We start from the raw sequence: 20,284 nt of genomic DNA, 5'->3' as shown, positions 1-20,284 counted from the left end.
CAGAACCATGAGAAACAAGATTCTCTGGTCTGATGAAACCAAGATTGAACTATTTGTCTTGAATGCCAAGCTTCATGTCTGGAGGAAACCTGGCACCATCCCTACGGTGAAGCATGGTGGCGGTAGCATCATGCTGCAGGGCATGTTTTTCAGCGGCAGGGACTGGGAGACTAGTCAGGATCAAGGCATAGATGAACGGCACGAAGTTCAGAGATCGTTGATGAAAACTTGCTCCAGAGCGCTCAGGACCTCAGACAGGGGCGTGGGGTGACCTTTCAACAGGACAATTACCTTAAGCACACAGCCAAGCCAACGCAGGAGGGCTTCGGGACAAGTCTCAATGTTCTTGAGTGGCCCAGCCAGAGCCCGGACTTGAACCCGATCGAACATCTCTGGAGAGACCTGAAAATTGCTGTGCAGCGACGCTTCCCATTAAACCTCACAGAGCTTGAGGATCTGCAAATAAAAATGGAAGAAACTCCCAAATACACGTGTGCCAAGCTTGTAGCCTCATACCCAAGAAGTTCTGAATACTTTTTTAAATGTGATATTTCCATTTTTTTTGCTTTGTCATTATGGGGTATTGTGTGGAAATTGATGAGAAAAAAACTAAACAATTTAATATATTAAAATAAGGCTGCAACCTAACAAAATGTGGAAAAAGTCAAGGGGTCTGAAAACTTTCCGAATGCACTGTATCTAGTTGTTACTGATCGAATAAAACAATCACGGTGACCTACAGCCTAACGATCAAACAATCGACTAATTGGGGTCCAACTAAACAAAATATATATTAGTCTTTTGCATAGAAGTGTGGGCAGTAGCATATACTTAAATTGTTTTGAATATACAATCAATCTTGCAGAATGCGCAATGTACGGCATGCAGGGGGAACCAGCCATGTTGCAGACACCGATGTCGTGCTCCTGGCCAAACTAAACAGCCTTTGCCCGATTTGAGGATAACACAGCGCCGCTGACGCGGCCCGCTCCCAAGGACTGTGGGCTCTCCCTCACGTCGGCCACAGAGAACAAGACATTTAAGCGTGTTAACCCTCGCAAAGCTCCCGGCCCAGTCGGCATCCCTAGCCTGTGTCCTCAGAGCATGTGCAGACCAGCTGGCTGGAGTATCTTCGGACATATTCAATCTCTCCCTATCCCAGTCCGCTGTTCCCACTTTCTTCAAGATGTCTACCATTGTTCCTGTACCCAAGAAAGCAAAGGTAACTGAACTAAATAACTATAGCCCCGGAGCACTCACTTCTGTCATCACGATGTGCATTGAGAGGCTAGTTAAGGATCATATCACCTCTACCTTACCTGACACCCTAGACCCACATCAATTTGCTTACCGCTCCAATAGATCCACAGACGATGAAATAGCCATCGCACTGAACATTGCCCTATTCCATCTGGACAAGAGGAATACCCATGTAAGAATGTTGTTCATTGACTATAGCTCAGCCTTCAACACCATAGTAGCCTCCAAGCTCATCATTAAACTTGGGACCCTGGGTCAGAACTCCGCCCTGTGCAACTGGGTCCTGACCTTCGACGGCCCACCCCCAGGTGGTGAAGGTAGGAAACAACACCTCCACTTCGCTGATCCTCAACACAGGGGCTCCACAAGGGTGTGTACTCAGCCCCCTCCTGTACTTCCTTGTTAACCCATGACTGCGTGGCACGCACGCCTCCAACTCAATCAAGTTGGCAGAAGACAACAGTAGTAGGCCTGATTACCAACAAAGACTAGACAGCCTACAGGAAGGAGGTGAGGGCCCTGGCAGAGTGTTAGCAGGAAAATAACCTCTCCCTCAACAAAACGAAGGAGCTGATTGTGGACTTCAGGAAACAGCAGAGTGAGCACACCCCTATCCACATCGACATGACCGCAGTGGAGAAGGTGGATAACTTCAAGTTTCTCGGCGTACACACCACTGACTATCTGAAATGGTCCAACCATACAGACAGTGTGATGAAGGAGTCTGATTTTTTTTTGTCTTGACCCATAAACAATCAAACCTAAACAGATGCACATTTGAAAGCCTGCTGTCGGTCTGTATCACCGCCTGGTACGGCAATTGCACCACCCGCAACCGCAGGGCTCTCCAGAGGGTGGTGTGGAATGGTCAACGCATCACCGGGGGCACACTACCTGCCATCTAGGACAACTAAAGCACCAAATGTCACAGGAAGGCCGAAACGATCATCAAAGACATTAACCACGCGAGCCACAGCCTGTTCACCCCGCTATCATCCAGAAGGCAAGGTCAGTACAGGTGCATCAAAGCTGGGACCGAGAGACTGATAACCAGCCATCAGACTGTTAAATAGCCATCAACTAGCCGGCTACCACCCGGTTACTCGTCCCTTCACCTTAGAGGCTGCTGCTTTAAAATTCCCTGCCTTAGGTCAGTTAGGATCACCACTTCATTTTAAGAATGTAAAATGTCAGAATAATAATAGAGATAATTATTTATTTCAGATTTTATTTCTTTCATCACATTCCAAGTGGGTCAGAAGTTTACATACACTTAATTAGTGTTTGGTAGCATTGACTTTAAATTGTTTAACTTGGGTCAAACATTGCGGGTAGCCTTCCAGAAGATTCCCACAATAACTTGGGTGAATTTTGGCCCACTCCTCCTGACAGAGCTGGTGTAACTGAATCAGATTTGCAGGCCTCTTTTCTCGCACACACCTTTTCAGTTCTGCCCACCCATTTTCTATAGGATTGAGGTCAGGGCTTGTGATGGCCACTCCAATACCTTGACTTTGTTGTCCTTAAGCCATTTTGCCACAACTTTGGAAGTATGCTTGGGGTCATTGTCCATTTGGAAGACCCATTTGCGACGAGCTTCAACTTCCTGACTGATGTCTTGAGATGTTACTTCAATATATCCACGTTATTTACCTTCCTCATGACGCCATCTATTTTGTGAAGTGCACCAGTCCCTCCTGCAGAAAAGCACCCCCACAACATGATGCTGCCACCCCCTTGCTTCACGGTTGGGATGGGTGTTCTTCGGCTTGCAAGCCTCCCCCTTTTTCCTCCAAACATAACAATGGTCATTATGGCCAAACAGTTCTATTTTTGTTTCATCAGACCAGAGGACATTTCTCCAAAAATGATGATCTTATTTCATCATGTGCAGTTGCGAACCGTAGTCTGGCTTTTTATGGAGGTTTTGGAGCAGTGGCTTCTTCCTTGCTGAGCAGCCTTTCATGTTATATCGATATAGGACTCGTTTTACTGTGGATGTAGACATTTTTGTACCTGTTTCCTCCAACATCTTCACAAGGTCCTTAGTTGCTGTTCTGGGATTGATTTGCACCTTTCGCACCAAAGTACATTAATCTCTAGGAGACAGAACGCGTCTCCTTCCTGAGCGGTATGACGGCTGCATGGTCACATGGTGTTTATACTTGCGTACTATTGTTTGTACAAATGAACGTGGTAGCTTCAGGTGTTTGGAAATTGCTCCCAAGGATGAACCAGACTTGTGGAGGTCTTGGCTGATTTCTTTTGATTTTCTCATGATGTCAAGCAAAGAGGAACTGATTTGGAAGGTAGGCCTTGAAATACATCCACAGGTACACTTCCTATTGACTCAAATGATGTCAATTAGCCTATCAGAAGCTTCTAAAACCATGACATGATTTTCTGGAATTTTACAAGCTGATTAAAGGCACAGTCATCTTAGTGTATATGTAAACAGCTGACCCACTGAAATTGTGATACAGTGAATTATAAGTGAAAGAATGTCTGTAAACAATTGATGTAAAACTTACTTGTCATGCACTAAGTAGATGTCCTAACCGACTTGCCAAAACTATAGTTTGTTAACAAGAAGTTTGTGGAGTGGTTGAAAAACGAGTTTTAATGACTCCAACCTAAGTGTATGTAAACCTCTGACTTCAACTGTACATAGAGTCACTGGTCACAATAATAACAGAACACTAGTCATTTTAATAATGTTTACATTCTGCTTTACGCATCTCTTATGAATATACTGTATTCTATTCTACTGTATTTTAGTCAATGCAACTCCGACATTACTCGTCCTATTATTTACACATTTCTTAATTCCATTCTTTTAGTTTTTAGATATGTATTGTGTTGTATTGTTGTGAATTGTTAGATTCTACTTCACTGTTTGAGCTAGGAACATCAGCATTTCGCTACACCCACAAAAACATCTGCTAAATATGTGATTGTGACCAATAAAATGTTATTTTATTTGATGTTTAGTTGGAAAAAGTCCATGAAAAATATCAAAACATTCTGCCCACAGCTCTACAGAAATGTGATCTAATTAGCCATTGCTTTCTTTTAGAAACAGCCGTAGCCCATTTCAATAGTTCAAAATTCATTTATTGTCACAATAAATGCTGAATGGTACTGATGGGGGAGCAAAAAGCCTATACAGTTACATTTCGGGATATCATTTTTTACAATATACTGTATCGTCTTGGCAATATTATTTTTGCATTAGTTGGCTGTACCTGAACCATCTTCTTAAACATGGAGCCAATTTGTTTTTAGCACTTTTATTTCCATTACTGATCAAAACTGGTTCTCTCATGACTCTCTTGTCCCTCTGCAGCAGACATATGGTGAGGAACACGTATGGAACATCGAATCACAATAAAATCACAGCACCGAATCGGCAATAAATTTGTATCGCAAGGTCCCTGGCAATTCCCAGCCTTAGTGAATGGAGGGTGTTTTTCAGAGTTCTAATGCACGTTCACAGTTTTAGGATGGGTCGGATTTATAACAGGAAACATGTATGGTGTGCGGCAAGTTTATAAATCAATATTTTTTTTACGGACATATTCCTTTCATTAATGGCACATGCAGATATTTAGTGTGAAATGTACACAATTGTTATGAGGCCCCTGATTTTGCAGATATCCTGGTTGGAAGACTCCTGGAATCTGGCTGGAAAAAGCAGGAAATCAGGGAATCCTCCAACTGGGATTTCTGGTAGCCTGAGAATTTGGGAAAGTTATCAACATTTTGTAACCCTAAGTAATGGTCTCCTGTCCTACCTGCTGCTCAGTCTTTCCCTTCTCCAGCAGCTTGCGGACCTCAGTCTCCTTCCCTCTCAGGTCGTCCCTCAGGTCGTTGTACTCCTTCTCTGTCTTGTCAATCAGCTTGTCCAGGTCTGACGCCTCCTTCTTGATCTTGCTCGCTTCGCCCTGTAATCAGAAGTCAAGTTAAGTTATCTTTCAAGACTTGGAAATGACTTCATTAATGTCCTGATGGCCATTTACATTTGTCTTGTGATACACAAACCCTTTCAATGAATCTGTAGAGTATCCTGTCAATCATTCGAGACAGGGAACATATTCCAAAGGGTTGTTTCATCAATGAAGAGACGCCTGATGATGCTGCCTACCTTCCAATTGACATCCTATTCCTCTTCTAGTGCGCTAATTTTGACCAGTAGTGCACTATTAAGGGAATAGGGTGCCATTTGGGATGCAGACAATGTCTCCCCCTAAAAGAGGAGTAGTCACTTCATGCAACTGACCTCCAGTGATTTGGTGTTGAAGGGTGGCAGGCTGGTCAGGTTAGCGTAGATCTTCAGGGCTTTGTCGCCTGCCTCCTCTGCCTCAGCATGCACTTTGTTGGCCTGTTTCTCCAGGTTATTAGCCAGGTCCTTTGCTTCGTTGTACCTAAGAGGGTGAACATGACAGTTTCAATTATTGACATGTTCTGGACAGAATAAATGTTCCTGAAATGGGATTTATTTTGATTGAGAAAATAAAGGAAAATCATCACAGAAAAGTGCTGTTGCTGACAGTGACATACTTCCTGTTGAGCTCGTCAATGTCTTTGTTGGTCTTTCCCTCGCCATCTAGAGTCTTCATCAGCAGGTTGAGAGCCTTGGTGGATGTGTCGTTGGCATCCTTGGCGATCTTCTCGATTTGATCCGCATCCATTTTATGTCTACAGATGTAACAGGATGAGGCTTATTATTTCATCGACTACGTGACGGGGCTTCTTACAGCAAGAAAAATAAAATAAAAAGTGGTGATTGGGTTCACGCACCCAAAAATATACATTTTAGTTCTGGCCTTCCAATTATATTGATTTAATTAAAGCCATTCATATTTCATTTTTTTGCATGTTCCCCCTTTTTCAGTCAATAATAGCACATCCCAGACATCCCAGTCAATACATTTCAGAGAACAACAATTATTTCATCCTTGTAGCATTTCTTACTTGTCGGCCAGATTGCGAGCCTCCTCTGCCAGAAGCGTCATGTTGTTAGGATCTGCAGTGTTTGAGGGTGTTTTGATGTCCTGGGCGAGAAAAAAAATAAAAGTACGAAATCAATGAACCCCCATTATTTCTTTTTCATGCAGGAGGACTTGCTCATTGTGCTACGGGACCAAATATGAACCGGGGGTCTGTACAACAAAAATAGACAAATAACATGGTGCTCAAAGCATCGAGATCCTACCCTTCATAATATAATTATTTGTTATATACAATATTTGACCAAATATGATCCGTTTTTAGAATGAAAGCGTTCATTTTTTGTCATGTTGCTGTTGGATGCTAATGTCCCTTCTATGGATTCTATATGTAATTATACAGCTCCAAGTATCTTACTGGACACCTGGAGCAATATAATTACATATAGATCCCTAGAATGGACATTATTATCCTAGCAACATGACACAAAAAAGATAACTTTCATTATAGAAACTGATCATACATGGTAGAACATTGGATGAATATTGTATAAAACAAATACACTTCTCAAAATTATCATTAGGGGATGACCGACCAGTTTGCTGATGGCATCCTTGGCCTTATCCAGTTCCTCGCGGGCACGGTCGACCAGGTTCTCAGCGTCTCGGACCCGGCTGCGGGCCTTGTCGGTCTGGGTTCCCGTGTCGTCCACACCGTTCCTGATGTTCTGCAGACGGTTCCACTGAGTGGTCAGCGTGTTGTTCAGGTTTCCCAGGCGCTCCAGCAGGCCTTTGTCTACATCTGAAAATATAGATTAAGAAGTAAATAAAAGTACATTTCACATAGTCCTCTCTGATCCAGCACCTGGGACAAGCTTTAATGGATGTGTGCATACCACCCCACTACATAACTGAAAACAGCATTCACAACTAACATTCCTGAATCATTTGATTTAACTCTACTGGGATAGAACAGCATTCTTTCAAGTTAATTATGCCGAATAGTTCTTTAAAAATTGACATGAGGGCCTTTGTCTAATTCTAGTTGTTTCAAGCGAGACCTACTTTAAAATATATACATATATTTTTTTAAATGGACATATTTCGAGTCCTGTACCTTTGCTGGTCTGAGCCTCCTCCAGCAGATCCATGATGGCTTTCTCTGCCTGCTTCAGACGGTCCTCAAAGGCCTTGTCACTGACAGCCTCCGAGGTAGAGCCCAGGTTGTCAATCAAATTCTGCAGGTCATGCAGCTTCTGTCTCTGCTGGTTCACCTATGTAAGTGTAAAACCATAAGGGTTAGTGTGGTTGCCTATGCAGCTATACAGACATGTCAAGCACACAACTTAATTAAATATATTTTTTTAAATATTTGGACAACGACAGTGAAGAGAGACAGGAAAGGAAGGAGAGACAGTGTGCTAGAACTCAACTTTATTAACAAAAATAATTAACTGACAAAAACAACACCAAGAGTCTGTACCTTGTCTCTGATGAGAGAGTAACAAGCTGGACACTGCTGGCAGCCAAGAGTAGAGCGGTTGTAGAAGTAGTTCTCCTCACACATGTCACACCTGGCTCCTACAAAGCCTGGGCTGCACTCGCAGCGGCCATCGTCCTTACACTGGGTCGTGGAGGAGCCCTCTGGGTCGCAGTCGCAAGCTGAAGTAGAGGAAGAAGAGAAACAGATCAATTAAAAGGCTCGTAAAACATGTGTGATTCCAGAGTGGAGGTTTGAAAAGCTACAATGACAAATACAGAGGGGAATCTTCAAGTTAGAATGATGTTCTCTTCCCATCAGACAAACTCCACACGTGATATAGTAATGCACATCTGCACACCATAATATGAAATGTTGCAAGAGTTTAATCACAATGGTGGAGGATAGAGAAAGAAGGAAAAGTATGGTAGCCATACGTTTGCAGCCAGACAATCCGAATCCAAAGAAGTTGACCTCGCAGCGTTCACAGCGCAGACCGGTGACGCCGGGCTGGCATTCACACTGACCGGAACTGATGTCACACTGACCATTGGTGGACCCAATAGGATTGCAGGTGCATCTGTCACGACAACAAAATAAAATCAAGGCATACTACAACTATACTACAGCTATTGAAACATAGCCATGAACACAATCAAGCAGCTAAAGCTTCATATAAACAGACCACAATTTCTAGTAAGATAATTATTAATTGTAATAATTATTAATGTCTATTGCTCTTTATTTTTGTAGTGAATGTGACAAATCACAAACCAAAAAAATATGATATATTTCTTTGGATTTTCTACAAGGGAGTACCTTATTAATTACTCAGAAATGCTTCCACTAAAAGCTGGATATTAAGGTGTAAAAAGTGAAGGTCTACAGAGTGGGTACTGACCGTACGCAACCTGTTCCGCTCTGCAGGTTGAAGAAGCCAGGCTCACAGGCGCTGCAGTCCCTGTTGGTGACGTGGGCGAGACACGGGCACTGGCCTGTGACCTGTAGACAGGTGGTTTGTCTGTCCACTGTGCCGTACGGAGAGCAGGTGCAGGCTGGGGACAGGAGAGAAGAGAAACCCATGACTACCACTGCAAGCATCAGTCATCTCTGTATAGTATGTGGAACTCAACAGTACACAGGATAGAATGGAATAGAGAGAGACCCATTATCACCGATGAACACATCAGTCAGTATGTGGAACTCACCTGTACACACACACACACACACACACACACACACACACACACACACAGGTCATTTTCTCATCTTACGTTTGCACTTGTCGTTGGGGTTGGTGGCCAGAGGGCTTCCATAGAAGCCCTCTTTGCAGCGGTCGCAGAAGAAGCCGTCTGTGTTGTAGATACACTTGAGGCACTCCCCGGTCTCTCGGTCACAGTTGCCCACAGCGTTGGGGTCGATGTTGTCGCTACACTTACATGCCCGACACACCCTCACCGGCCCGTTCTCACCCAGGGGGTCTCCGAAGAAACCGTCGTCACACAGCTCACAGCGCTTGCCTGGGGAAAGATGCAATTCATAGTTTGGATTACGTGATAATGAATATATTTGAATATCTAATAAAAGCTGCCATACATACAACTCCTGAATTGAGAAATAGGTACATACAATAAGCACAATTTGGAACATTCATCATGAAGTTTTATCCATTTACAAAGTTGAAGTTTGGTTTCTTTTACGGAATCAAAGTCTGTTTATCAGACGGAATCAAAGTCTGTTAATAGAACGAAAATGGTTCAGGCCACCCTTATGTCTGTATGGGAATATGGGGGATGTTATTTACATGCATGTTGCAGCATCCACACTTTAAACCCTTGGTTGATGCCCAAGGTTCATTACTGGCTCTGGTTTTAAAAAAGTACCACTATTCCGTATATCTAGAAGTAGTTTTGGGCCTCTTTAGCCGCCAGAAGAGAGCAGAATTGTATGTTATTTATCTATAAAGCGTTAATGCAAAAACATCCAATGTATTTGACTCCAAACCAAACCTCCAAACCAAACCTCCAAACCAAACCTCCAAACCAAACCTCCAAACTCTTATCGAATGACTCATTCTAAAACTAGGTTGATGAATTGCATTACACTTCAGATCCCCCCCAGTTTCTACACAGATCGGAAAATGCACCTACCTACCTACCTACCTACCTACCTACCTACCTACCTACCTATGCTGCACCTTACATGTGAAACAATTTACACAAATTATTAGAATGGATGTTCTCATGCCTCTTACACAATTCAAAAAATATTTAAAATGTTAATTGTGATTTTTTTTCTTAATGAGTATGTCTTGTGTCTGTGTATTTATGCATATGTTGTTTTTAAAAAACAGGCTCTACTGCAAATGAGACTTTGGTCTCAATTGATCCACAGTATAAATATGTTTTCCTTTTATTTTTATAAACAGTCTTGAATTGTGATAAATAGTATATAATTCAACCAGTGTTTGACACTTTCAAAACTACCTACAGACTATGCCTAACAGTTGATTTGGTTCTAATCTATACATCTATAAAAGTTTCCACCACAGATTATTTACATGTTTTTTTTGTTTTTTAATCACAATCTCTCTTTAAATATTACCTGTGGTTCCTGTGGGACAGTTGGTGCAGACAACCTCCTTGGTCTTGGGAACGACAGCACAAGTGGATCCTCCGGGGCAGGGGCAGGGCTTGCAGTCGCTGGAACTCCCCACAGTGGAGTCTCCATAGGAACCGTCTTCACACCTCTCACAACTGGGACCAGCTGTGTTGTGTTGGCAGTCACACAACCCTTCAAACAGACATCAAACACACACGTCATGTCTCTGATTAAGAGGGGTTGGGTTAAGCGCGGAAGACACACTTCGGGTGAATGCATTCCGTTACGCAACTGACTAGCTATCCCCTTTCCTTCCCCTAGCCACCACCAGGGGGGAGTCTAAGACCGATGAGCGTTTAAAGGGCCCACTATTTTATATCCAGACACCTTTTTATAGTAGATGAGGAGAGAGTAGGCTGCCTATTTTATTTAACCTTTATTTAACTAGGCAAGTCAGTTAAGATAAAATCTTATTTACAACGACATCCTATCAGTCATGTTTTAAACCAACCACAAATCTCTTTATAGCAGAGTGTTATTACTGGCTGATGTTGGTGTGATCTGTTACTCCATGTTCTGTTCCACTCTAAGATAACAAGGACTTTTAAATGTTGAACCATCCACTGTTCCAGACACATTTAGACATAGAGCATAGAACCCCAAGTGTACTGCATGGCCCCTGGCTGAGACATATACCCAACCAGTCATGTGATGATTGAAGACTCGTCTCCAGTCTCTACTCCTTGTTGTTTCCCTAAGGGCCCTGCTCTACAGTAGTGCACTATATAGGGAATTGGTCGGCATTAGGGTGTCAGCCACTCATTGTCATCTCCCTGACCTGTGTCGGGGTTGCACGTGTCACTGTGTCCGTTACAGTTGCAGGCGTCACAGGAACTGAAGGCCCCCAGGTCTGGTCTGTTCCTCCTGTATCCCAGGGTGCAGTTCTCACAATGCTGTCCCGTGTAGCCCTGAGGGCAGGTACACTTCTCTACCCAGCGGGCCGGGGTCCCGGGACCTCTCCTCGCCGTGATCAGCATTACATCGTCAAGGTAGCCAGCACCTGGGGAACGATGAGCATTGATTAGATGTCTGCATCATGTCTTGAGAAAGGCCACTAGGCCGAAATGTTGACATGGAATCAAAGACACAGACCACCAACATTCTTGTCTCCCAGCTTTCTATTTTCATTGCATTGATTAGGCTCAATTGGTAATGTCTAAAGTATTGAGCTAAGTGACTATTACTATGTTTTTGCCCTTAGAGTTATCTTGATATTTGTTCGGAGAGGATCTGAAGACCTCAATAACAGGGGAAATCATCACCATGTAGTGTCTTTAGGGGAAATGAGAAAGATTCAGCCTTAACCTGAGCACTAATATTATGACTAGGTTGGAGTTTCAACATCCTCTCTGTGATTAGCTGAGAGATGTCCTCAGGACTGTTAAAAGCATATGAAATCCAAGCGTATCAGTTCGCTTGACCTAACTAACTCCCAAGCTTGTCATGGTCCAATCCTACAGATACTACTGTAGGCTTGGGCCCATATTCATGAAGCGTCTCTAAGTAGGAGTGATGATCTAGGATCCGTTTTCTGCCCTTTATGTACAGGGGAAACATGATCATAGATCAGTACTCCTACTCTGAGATCCTTTATGAATACAGGCCCTGAACCAGGATGTATGGTTTACATTGTGAAATGAGGTGAGGCGGATGAGTGGATGCATACTTCTCTCGCTGTAGGTGCCACGGATCTTGATGGATGTCAGATTGTGCAGGAGCTTCTGGAACTCAGACTGAGGGAGGGTGGGCCTCCAGGGGTAGTCTGTGCTGTCGTGGAGCCTAACAGAAAAAAGAGGGGCATTCACAACATCAGATAGACACATTTATGCATTTGCTTTCTATGTGACAATATCAAAATTATGTTATTACCACAGATTAGACAGTAAAAAGTCAACTTTTATTTTACAAATGATTTACTTTTGTTGTGCTGGTATTCTACGGTATACACATCTGTAGGTTATGGCTGCATGATTTCCACCAACCTGAACACAAATGTCTGCATGTTCTCCCCAGGATAGGCATTTCCCTGAGCAATGAGAGGCACAGCCACTCTGAGGCCAGCCCCCTCCAGAACCACATCTTCAGCAGAAAGGCGTGTGTCTCTCCTGTCCACCCGGAAGTTCAGGGTGAGGTTCTGGCCGTAGCTCAGCAGCTGATTGCCCAGGAACCTCTCTACAGTAACGAGATAAGAAAATACTTGTTAGGCTCACTCCAATGAAGTCTTCTTCACCACAATAGTTTAAAAATAAAAGTCCCTCTTTCTCAAGAAAAGTCTTCGAGTTAAGTGTCAGTCACACAGTACCTGGAGCCAAAAAGTACATGGGGAAGTAGTCCTCAGAGATGAGGGAAATCTCCTCTCCACCAGCAGACCACTGGACTGAAACACTGGAGCCATCACGCTGCTGGGCTGTCCACTGCTCATCATCTAGGAACAGGTTTCATGTATGTTACATTTCATTCTATCACGGCATATCTTTACATCACAACTACCTCTGAATGATCCTAATCTAAACAGTGATATTTGCATACTTCCTGAATATTTATATAAACTTACTTCAGCTTCTTTTTTTATTAGTAAATAAGCCTGGTCTGAGCCCATAATGAAAAAGGTGAAAAGGTGTGTATGGGCTCACCTTTGTCGAAGGTGGAGGAAACGGTGTCGATGCTGTAACCTTCAGCGCTGTCACACACAGAGGAGTGTTGGAAGCAGAAGCACAGAGTGCAACCTTGTGGGTTCTGGGGGTCCAGGTTGAAGTAGCCCAGCTTACACCTGAAATAAACCACATTAGCCTTTTAACATCAACTTACATAAAAAATTATATGAGCATGGGTAAGTCTATCTGCAAATATGAGATAAAGTCAACAAATATATTTTTCATATTTTTTTTATTTAACTAGGCAAGTCAGTTGAGAACAAATTCTTATTACAATGACGGCCTACCGGGGAACAGTGGGTTAACTGTCTTGTTCAGGGGCGGAACGACAGATTTGTACCTTGTCAGCTCTGGGATTCGATCTAGCATCCTTTCGGTTACTGGCCCAACGCTCTAATCACTAGGCTACCTGCCGTCCCATATACTGTAATAATTCATTTCATTATATGAAAACAAAGTTAACTGTATGAAACTGAGTTAAAATATGGCTTTAGGCTTGGAAATGTGACATACAGTTTGAGGCGTAGGCTATATTCTATAATGAGTCCCATATTGCCTTTCAAGTCAAATGCGCTGACACCTTAAGCGAATGACAGCCTTTGGGAGAACAGCAATTTAGTAGACTGTGAAACTTGCTGTCTTCAAAAAGGCAGACAGGCAAACGGTCTGTAATTTCAGCCACTTGTTGTGAGTGACCATGCAGCATCTGACAAACTGAATGCGTCCGAAATGGCACCCTATTCCCTATATAGTGCACTACTTTTGACCAGGCCCCATTTAAGTAATAGGGTGCCATTTGGGACAAATCCAGAGGGGGGATTATTCATACCATCTGTGGCCCAGCTGGGAGGCTGGGAGGAATGTTACACCCACCAGTGTCTGTGGAGCCGGGGGTTGTGGAGCCGGGGTTAGGTGGTGGCCATTGCACAAAGGCAGAGAGAAGAGTGTCTCAGGCAGGCAGTAGACAAGGTAGTGGTGACTGGCTGGGTGGCCGGACTTGGGAGAAGCCATAGAAGGCCTGGCTGCCAGTCGGTCTCAGTGGGGAGGAGTGAGCTATCTATGGGTTATTTTGTCTCCTTCGCTGCGAGGGGAGTCATACTGCCTGTCTAATTCCATTTTACACACATACAGAGCATTCTTTCATTGAGAGAGAGGTACTCTCCTGTGTGTGTGTGTGTGTGTGTGTGTGTGTGTTTCTGTGTGTTAGGGGCTGCTTTTAAACCTCTGTGGTTTAACCTCAAAATGTCAAAACAGAAGATGAGCTGAAATGCTGCCATGAATCTTTAACAGTTTCCCTTCCCAAATGAACAATACCGTAAAGTGTGTTGCACGAGCTGAATGGAGCCAACTCATTTCACTGCCAAAGTGACAGTCTTTCGTAACCCTGTTTCATTCTAAACCCATCAACATTCAACCATTCCCAGACAAAGACAATCCTAACTGAAAAGCCACCTTGTTAGAGTGTATTTTCGGTATAAGGAAATCATGTTTATGTGTGTACTGTGCTTCTGTGTGTGTGTGTGTGTTACACTGTGTGTCTGTGTAATTAATCCCTGTTGCAGAGAGAGCGAGTGGGTCCGACACTGACCGGTCACAGTTGAAGCCCTCCACGTTGTCCTTGCACTGGCAACGGCCTGTCTGGACATCACACTCCTGTGTGCTTCCAGAAGGGTTACAGGAGCAGGGTCTGGAGAGAAGAGGGGTGGGGGAGGGGAAGGGAGAAGAACAGCCATTCACATAAACAGCATGGGTCTGATAACCACTATCTATTCTAAAGCAAGCCTGCTGCGAGCCTGTTTATCTAAAAGGACCATTGCTGGCCTGGCACACAACTACATCCCAAATGGCATCCTATTCCCTATATAGTGCACTATATAGGGAGAAGGGATGCCATTTGGGATACACCCTAAGATTGACCGCCTCCATCTCACTCCCAAATAAACACGTGAAGAGCGAACAATAAATAAATAAGAACAAACCATCATAAAACGTTAAGCTTGTTTGATTTGGAGCAATGCAAATATAAATATCACAAATAACAAGAGTTATTAGCTTGGTGTTTTATACCTGCAGCCTGCTTCGGTCAAGGTGTGGAAGCCAGGTTGGCAGCGGTCACACTTGTCCCCCATCACACCTGGTTTACAGCTGCAGCGCCCTGTGTTGTCACACTGAGTGGCCAGAGTGCCTGGCAGTAGAGAGAAAGAAGCACAGATCAACATCAGTTCATCATTTCAACACACATGTGAACGATCATTGTTAACCAGCCCAGACAATTCACACAACATGTGGACAATCTTGTTCGAATAGCCTGTAATGGGATCTGGTGGTGTCCATGTCGCAATTGTTTGGCGGTGGTTTTCAAGGGTAGCATATGTGGTTATAGAGGAATTATGTAACTTAACATACTGGTGACAACAGCTTTAACCTATTAAGACTTGCGTTTTGTCTCTCAATCCAATAAAATGTTAACCCACAGCACTACAAAACACAGACTGCCTTCAGACTGCATATTATTTTACCCAATAGAAAGCAGCATCGTATTTGTGGAAACCAAGTCTCTTCTCAGGGCAGGCCTGGTTGTAGTTAGATATGTTCGAGTCACATCTGGGACAATTTTAGCATTTTAGCCAACCCTAACCTAATTCTCCTAACCTGCTATGAAAAGTAGCATCTGTAGTCAAAACAAACAGACTTGCCCCGAGAACAGTCTTGGTTTCAATTAATGCAATACAGCCAATATAAACTAAGTATTTAATGATACATTAAAACTTGTGGTTCGTTGCTCAATCGAATATAACGACAAGGGCAGTCACTTTACAACAAAGCCTGGCTTCATGCTGTACTTATCTTCTTACCCCAATAGAAACAGTAAGTCTGCGACCCAAATGGCACCCTATGTCCCAAATAGTGAACTGTACGGCTCCTGTCAAAAGTAGTGCACTATATAGGGAATAGGGTACCAATTGGGAAGCAGCCCTCTTTTTTACCCCAATAGAAACAGTAAATACGCAATGGTATGGTCCAGACACTCACCCACTGAGTTGCAGCTGCAGGGCAGGCAGCGGTTGCCAGATCGGTCTCTGTAGTGATTGTCCAGGCAGCGCTCGCAGTTAGGCCCGTCAGTGTTGTCGGCACAGTTGCGACAGTGTCCTCCATGGCCGGTGGCACGGTACAGCTCAGGGTCGAAGTAGCACTCTGCACTCTTGCCATTACAGTTGCACTCTGGGACCACCAGAAAAAGTAGATATTAGCTTAACCCATACAAATGTATAGGACAATGTGTGGGTGGGATCAATGTATGTGTATCCGGGGAGGGAGCAGTACAACTACAGACTAATGTGATTTTAAACCGCTGGATTTAAGAGTGGGAAAGATAAAAGCACATTTTCCATACCAGGCTTTAGTAAACTAGCCATTAGTTTATCCCATACAGTTTTAAGGACAATGCATGGATGGGTTCAATGTAGAGGTGCTTACTGTATATGGGGAAGGAGGTGGTAGAGCTACATAGTATCTGATTGAAAGCAAATTTTATACTGAACCTTCCCTGCAGTTAAGGGTAGGTAATTTCATTTGGCACATTTTCCATATTAGGCATACTTTTCCCTAAGTGGTCTGCTGGCAAAGTTTGGTTTTAGGAGACAGATTATGTGGCCTGGAGCAGATTGAGGCAGTGTGGGCGTGAGAAGTGTGGTGTGGACTGTTCTGAACAGGATTAGTCACACATTTGGGGTATGATATGAATGTCTGTCCGGCCTGGCCTGCACAGAAACAGGAAGGATCTCTTGCTATGGGACTTATGCAGACACTCATCTCTTGGGCTGTGTCCCAAAATACATCCTATTCTCTATGTAGTGCACTACTTTTGACCAGGGCCCATAGGATTCTGGTCAAAAGTAGCGCACTACACAGGGAATAGGGTGCCATTTGGGGCAGCACTTACTCAGACACTCGTTGGGGTTATTGGCTGTAGCTCGCCTCCAGGGACGGTCGTTGTAGAACGGCTTGCACACATTGCAGTCATCACCCTCTGTGTTGTGCTTGCAGTTGCAAACCGGCTTGTCGAAACCGTTGTTTTTCACACACTCACTCGCATGGCCGTTGCACTTGCACCTGGAACAGCGGAGAACAGTCTGTTCGTCACCGTGAGAGTTATAATGCACAACTCAAACATCTGTGTCTCAGAGTAAGAGGATCCAGTCCCCGCTGTCCATGTCATCTTATTCATTATGATGTTAAAGGCTAAAACTGATCCTAGATCAGCACTCCTACTCAAGAGACCTTTATGAATATGGTCCTTTGCACTGGTCTTAAGAGGACCTGACCATAAGCATTAAATGGAACTCAGTTAATGGACGTGATTACTTGGTTAAGCAGTCTAATAGTCCAACCATACTGTATATCAATGGCACTTATTTTCAGTGTAATCATATGAGTCGATGACCTGTCAGCACAGGATAGTAGCATGATTACAGTGTTTCCCCTATATTCATTCAGCAGCGTCGCCACACCAGTTTGGCTAAATTGCCAAAATCTCGCACTATCCCTTTAAGATCAGAGTGCCAAGTTAAAAACTATATTGCTAGCAAACTGAGTGAGCAGTGGCACGAATGAGAGCACAGCCACTGCTTGCACCTCATCGTCTCCCTACAGGGAAAACACTGGATTATATTTACAGTAATCTACAAATAGGTGTTCATCCCTCCATATTAGCATGACAGATAGCAGCAAACATTGACTCCAACTTGCTATAACAAGTCACTTTACTGCTGGTATAGAACAGGCTTCATTTTGATAAATCAATCATACTGTAAATATTCTACAAAATCAAATGTTATCACATGCCCTGAATACAACATGTGTAGGTAGACTTCACTTACAGACTTCACTTACAGCTTACGAACAACAGAGAGTTAAAAAAATAAAATACCCAAGAATGGAGCTACATACAGGGAGTACCAGTACCAGATCAATGTGGAGCTACATACAGGGAGTACCAGATCTATGTGGAGCTACATACAGGGAGTACCAGATCAATGTGGAGCCACATACAGGGAGTACCAGTACCAGATCAATGTGGAACTACATACAGGGAGTACCAGATCAATGTGCAGGGATTCGAGGTACTTGGGGTAGATATGTAAATGACGGCAGGATAAAGTGACTAGGCATGCCGATAGAGAACAACAACCGCAAAATACAGAACTGCGTAGCAGTAGCAAATGACGAGTGCAAAAGTGTGTGTGTTTGTGTCAGTATGTGTGTGTGTGTGCGCACATATGTAATGTTTGTCTTAGAGCCTGTTGGTCCAAGAGCCAATGTTCTGGTACCGTTTGCCGGACGGTAGCAGAGCGAACAGTCATGGCTTGGGTGGCTGGAGTGTTTGGCAATTTTTTGGGCATTCTGGACCATGTTAAGTCCTTAGTGATATGTATGCCATTCTGGACCATGTTAAGTCCTTAGTGATATGGACGCCAAGGAACTTCAAGCTATCGACCCGCTCCACTCCACCCTGTCGATGTGGATGAAGGAGTGCTCTCCCCCCTTTCTTCTATAGTACACAATCAGCTCCTTGGTCTTACTGACATTGAGGGAGAGGTTATTGTCCTGGCTATGTCTATGACCTCCTCCCTGAGGCTGACTCATCGCCATTGGTGATCAGGACTACCGCCGTCATGTCGTCGGCAAACTTGGTGTTTGAGTGGTGCACGCAGTCGTGGGTGAACAAGTAGTACATGAGGGGACTGAGCGCACACCCCTGAGGCCCCCGTGTTGACGGTCAGCGTGGCGAAGATGTTGTTGCCTACCCTCACCACCTGGGGCCGACCATTCAGGAAGTCCAGGATGCAGTTGCAGAGGGAGGGGTTCAGTCCCAGGGTCCCGAGCTAGGTGATGAGCTTGGAGGGGACTATCGTGTTGAACGCTGAGCTGTGCATGCATCTCATAATAATTATTTATTTTTTCCATTACTTGTTATTTTTGGACTTGTATTAGGCATTTAATTGGCAAAGTTATTGTACTGCATCATTGAGGAGTTAGCATGAAAGCATTTCACTGTGCCATATGCACGCGACCAATAAACGTTTGATTTGATCTATCAAAAAAACATCACTATTTGTAGCTTACATTATGTTTGACTCATTACTTTAAGTGTGTGTTGTTGGGAATCACGAATACATGTCATTCGATCCATCCTTGATCCATCCTCAAATACATCATTAGTCAAATCAATGTTGGCACAGGGAGAGTTTTATTTGCCATGATAACTCCATGGTGTTTACCCAATTCAGAAAGGGTCCACCTTCTCCACCCGAGACACTTCAACAGACCCCCTCCGAACAAGAGAAGAAATGCATGGCAGCAACCTTTGGGTATTGTTTCAGGTGTTACTTGGCAGCGAAGTGTGGAAAAAGTGACAACAGGAAGGAAGACACTATAGCACTAGGGGCCTATTGAGACTAATAGGCGGTTTGTTCATCTAGAAAAACAAAGCCAACCTCCCTCACGCTCTTTTCCATTTTGTAGTACGTGTAATATCAGTCAAATCCATTTCTTACTCATAATATATAGCTGGTGGATGTGATGACGTCGCTGACTGGTGGACAGTGAACTTGGTGCCCTGACAGGTAGAGAGTAGACCTACTACACCCAAGCTTGGCCCGGCATGGTCCTTGGACTCATCTCTGCCGTCATATTGGGGCCTGCCCCATTCCAGTCTCCGTGCACTGTAATCCAGCACTCGCAGGCAGGAATGCAAAGAATGCAGCTGAGTAATGGAAATCTGCTCCATATTTCAAACAGATTGAGGTGAAAAGACACTGCACCGGCAAGGGGGCAGTTTAACACTGGTTTAATACGCGTCTGATCCCCTATTCTCTTCTGACTTTTCAGTTCTGAATTTGGGAGGGATTGTTGTTGTTTTGGAGCCACTGAGAATGAACCCACACAATGTAAAATGTGGCTGGCCACATTTGTGATGTGAAGTTGATCTGGAGTCAACAGATTACACTACTTTAGATTAATGATTCAACACCCAGGCAAAAACATCTTTGTTGTCAGCACCTGAGGTTTGATAATGAATGTTGTTTTCTTCAATCCAACAGAGCGATTCCTATTCTTGCAGTTATTCCAGGTCTTCATACCAAAAACGTATAGAGTGAATACGCACTAGAGAAAACTGTGTGTGTGGTTAATAGACAGGGCCTGTCCACTATTGTTTTCACTATACATTTGACCTCTTGGCGATGTCATTCGAAAACATAATGTTAACTTTTACTGCT

The 20,284-nt window shown here is 43.8% G+C and overlaps 1 protein-coding gene across 1 annotated transcript in view; it reads right to left on the bottom strand.

Moving 5' to 3' along the window:
- LOC118402123 (laminin subunit gamma-1-like) overlaps positions 1–20,284 on the bottom strand; it is a 72,376-nt gene that overhangs the window by 7,000 nt on the left and 45,092 nt on the right. Inside the window, exons 4-23 of the mRNA XM_035800061.2 lie at positions 16,948–17,117; positions 16,038–16,226; positions 15,072–15,189; positions 14,593–14,691; positions 12,984–13,120; positions 12,653–12,775; positions 12,333–12,522; positions 12,017–12,129; positions 11,129–11,350; positions 10,294–10,482; positions 8,964–9,209; positions 8,591–8,744; positions 8,127–8,269; positions 7,693–7,871; positions 7,327–7,483; positions 6,806–7,011; positions 6,235–6,314; positions 5,821–5,958; positions 5,540–5,684; positions 5,055–5,204 (exon numbers count right to left, since the gene is read on the bottom strand). Of these exons, the coding sequence (XP_035655954.1) occupies positions 5,055–5,204; positions 5,540–5,684; positions 5,821–5,958; positions 6,235–6,314; positions 6,806–7,011; positions 7,327–7,483; positions 7,693–7,871; positions 8,127–8,269; positions 8,591–8,744; positions 8,964–9,209; positions 10,294–10,482; positions 11,129–11,350; positions 12,017–12,129; positions 12,333–12,522; positions 12,653–12,775; positions 12,984–13,120; positions 14,593–14,691; positions 15,072–15,189; positions 16,038–16,226; positions 16,948–17,117 (3,148 nt within the window). The remainder of the gene's footprint in view (positions 1–5,054; positions 5,205–5,539; positions 5,685–5,820; positions 5,959–6,234; positions 6,315–6,805; positions 7,012–7,326; positions 7,484–7,692; positions 7,872–8,126; positions 8,270–8,590; positions 8,745–8,963; positions 9,210–10,293; positions 10,483–11,128; positions 11,351–12,016; positions 12,130–12,332; positions 12,523–12,652; positions 12,776–12,983; positions 13,121–14,592; positions 14,692–15,071; positions 15,190–16,037; positions 16,227–16,947; positions 17,118–20,284) is intronic.

Source organism: Oncorhynchus keta, chromosome 23 (assembly GCF_023373465.1).
Source record: "Oncorhynchus keta strain PuntledgeMale-10-30-2019 chromosome 23, Oket_V2, whole genome shotgun sequence".
In the NCBI taxonomy this organism is placed as follows: Eukaryota; Metazoa; Chordata; class Actinopteri; order Salmoniformes; family Salmonidae; genus Oncorhynchus; species Oncorhynchus keta.
The sequence above is the reverse complement of the archived record's forward strand: the minus strand, read 5'-3'. Positions and strand labels throughout refer to the sequence as shown.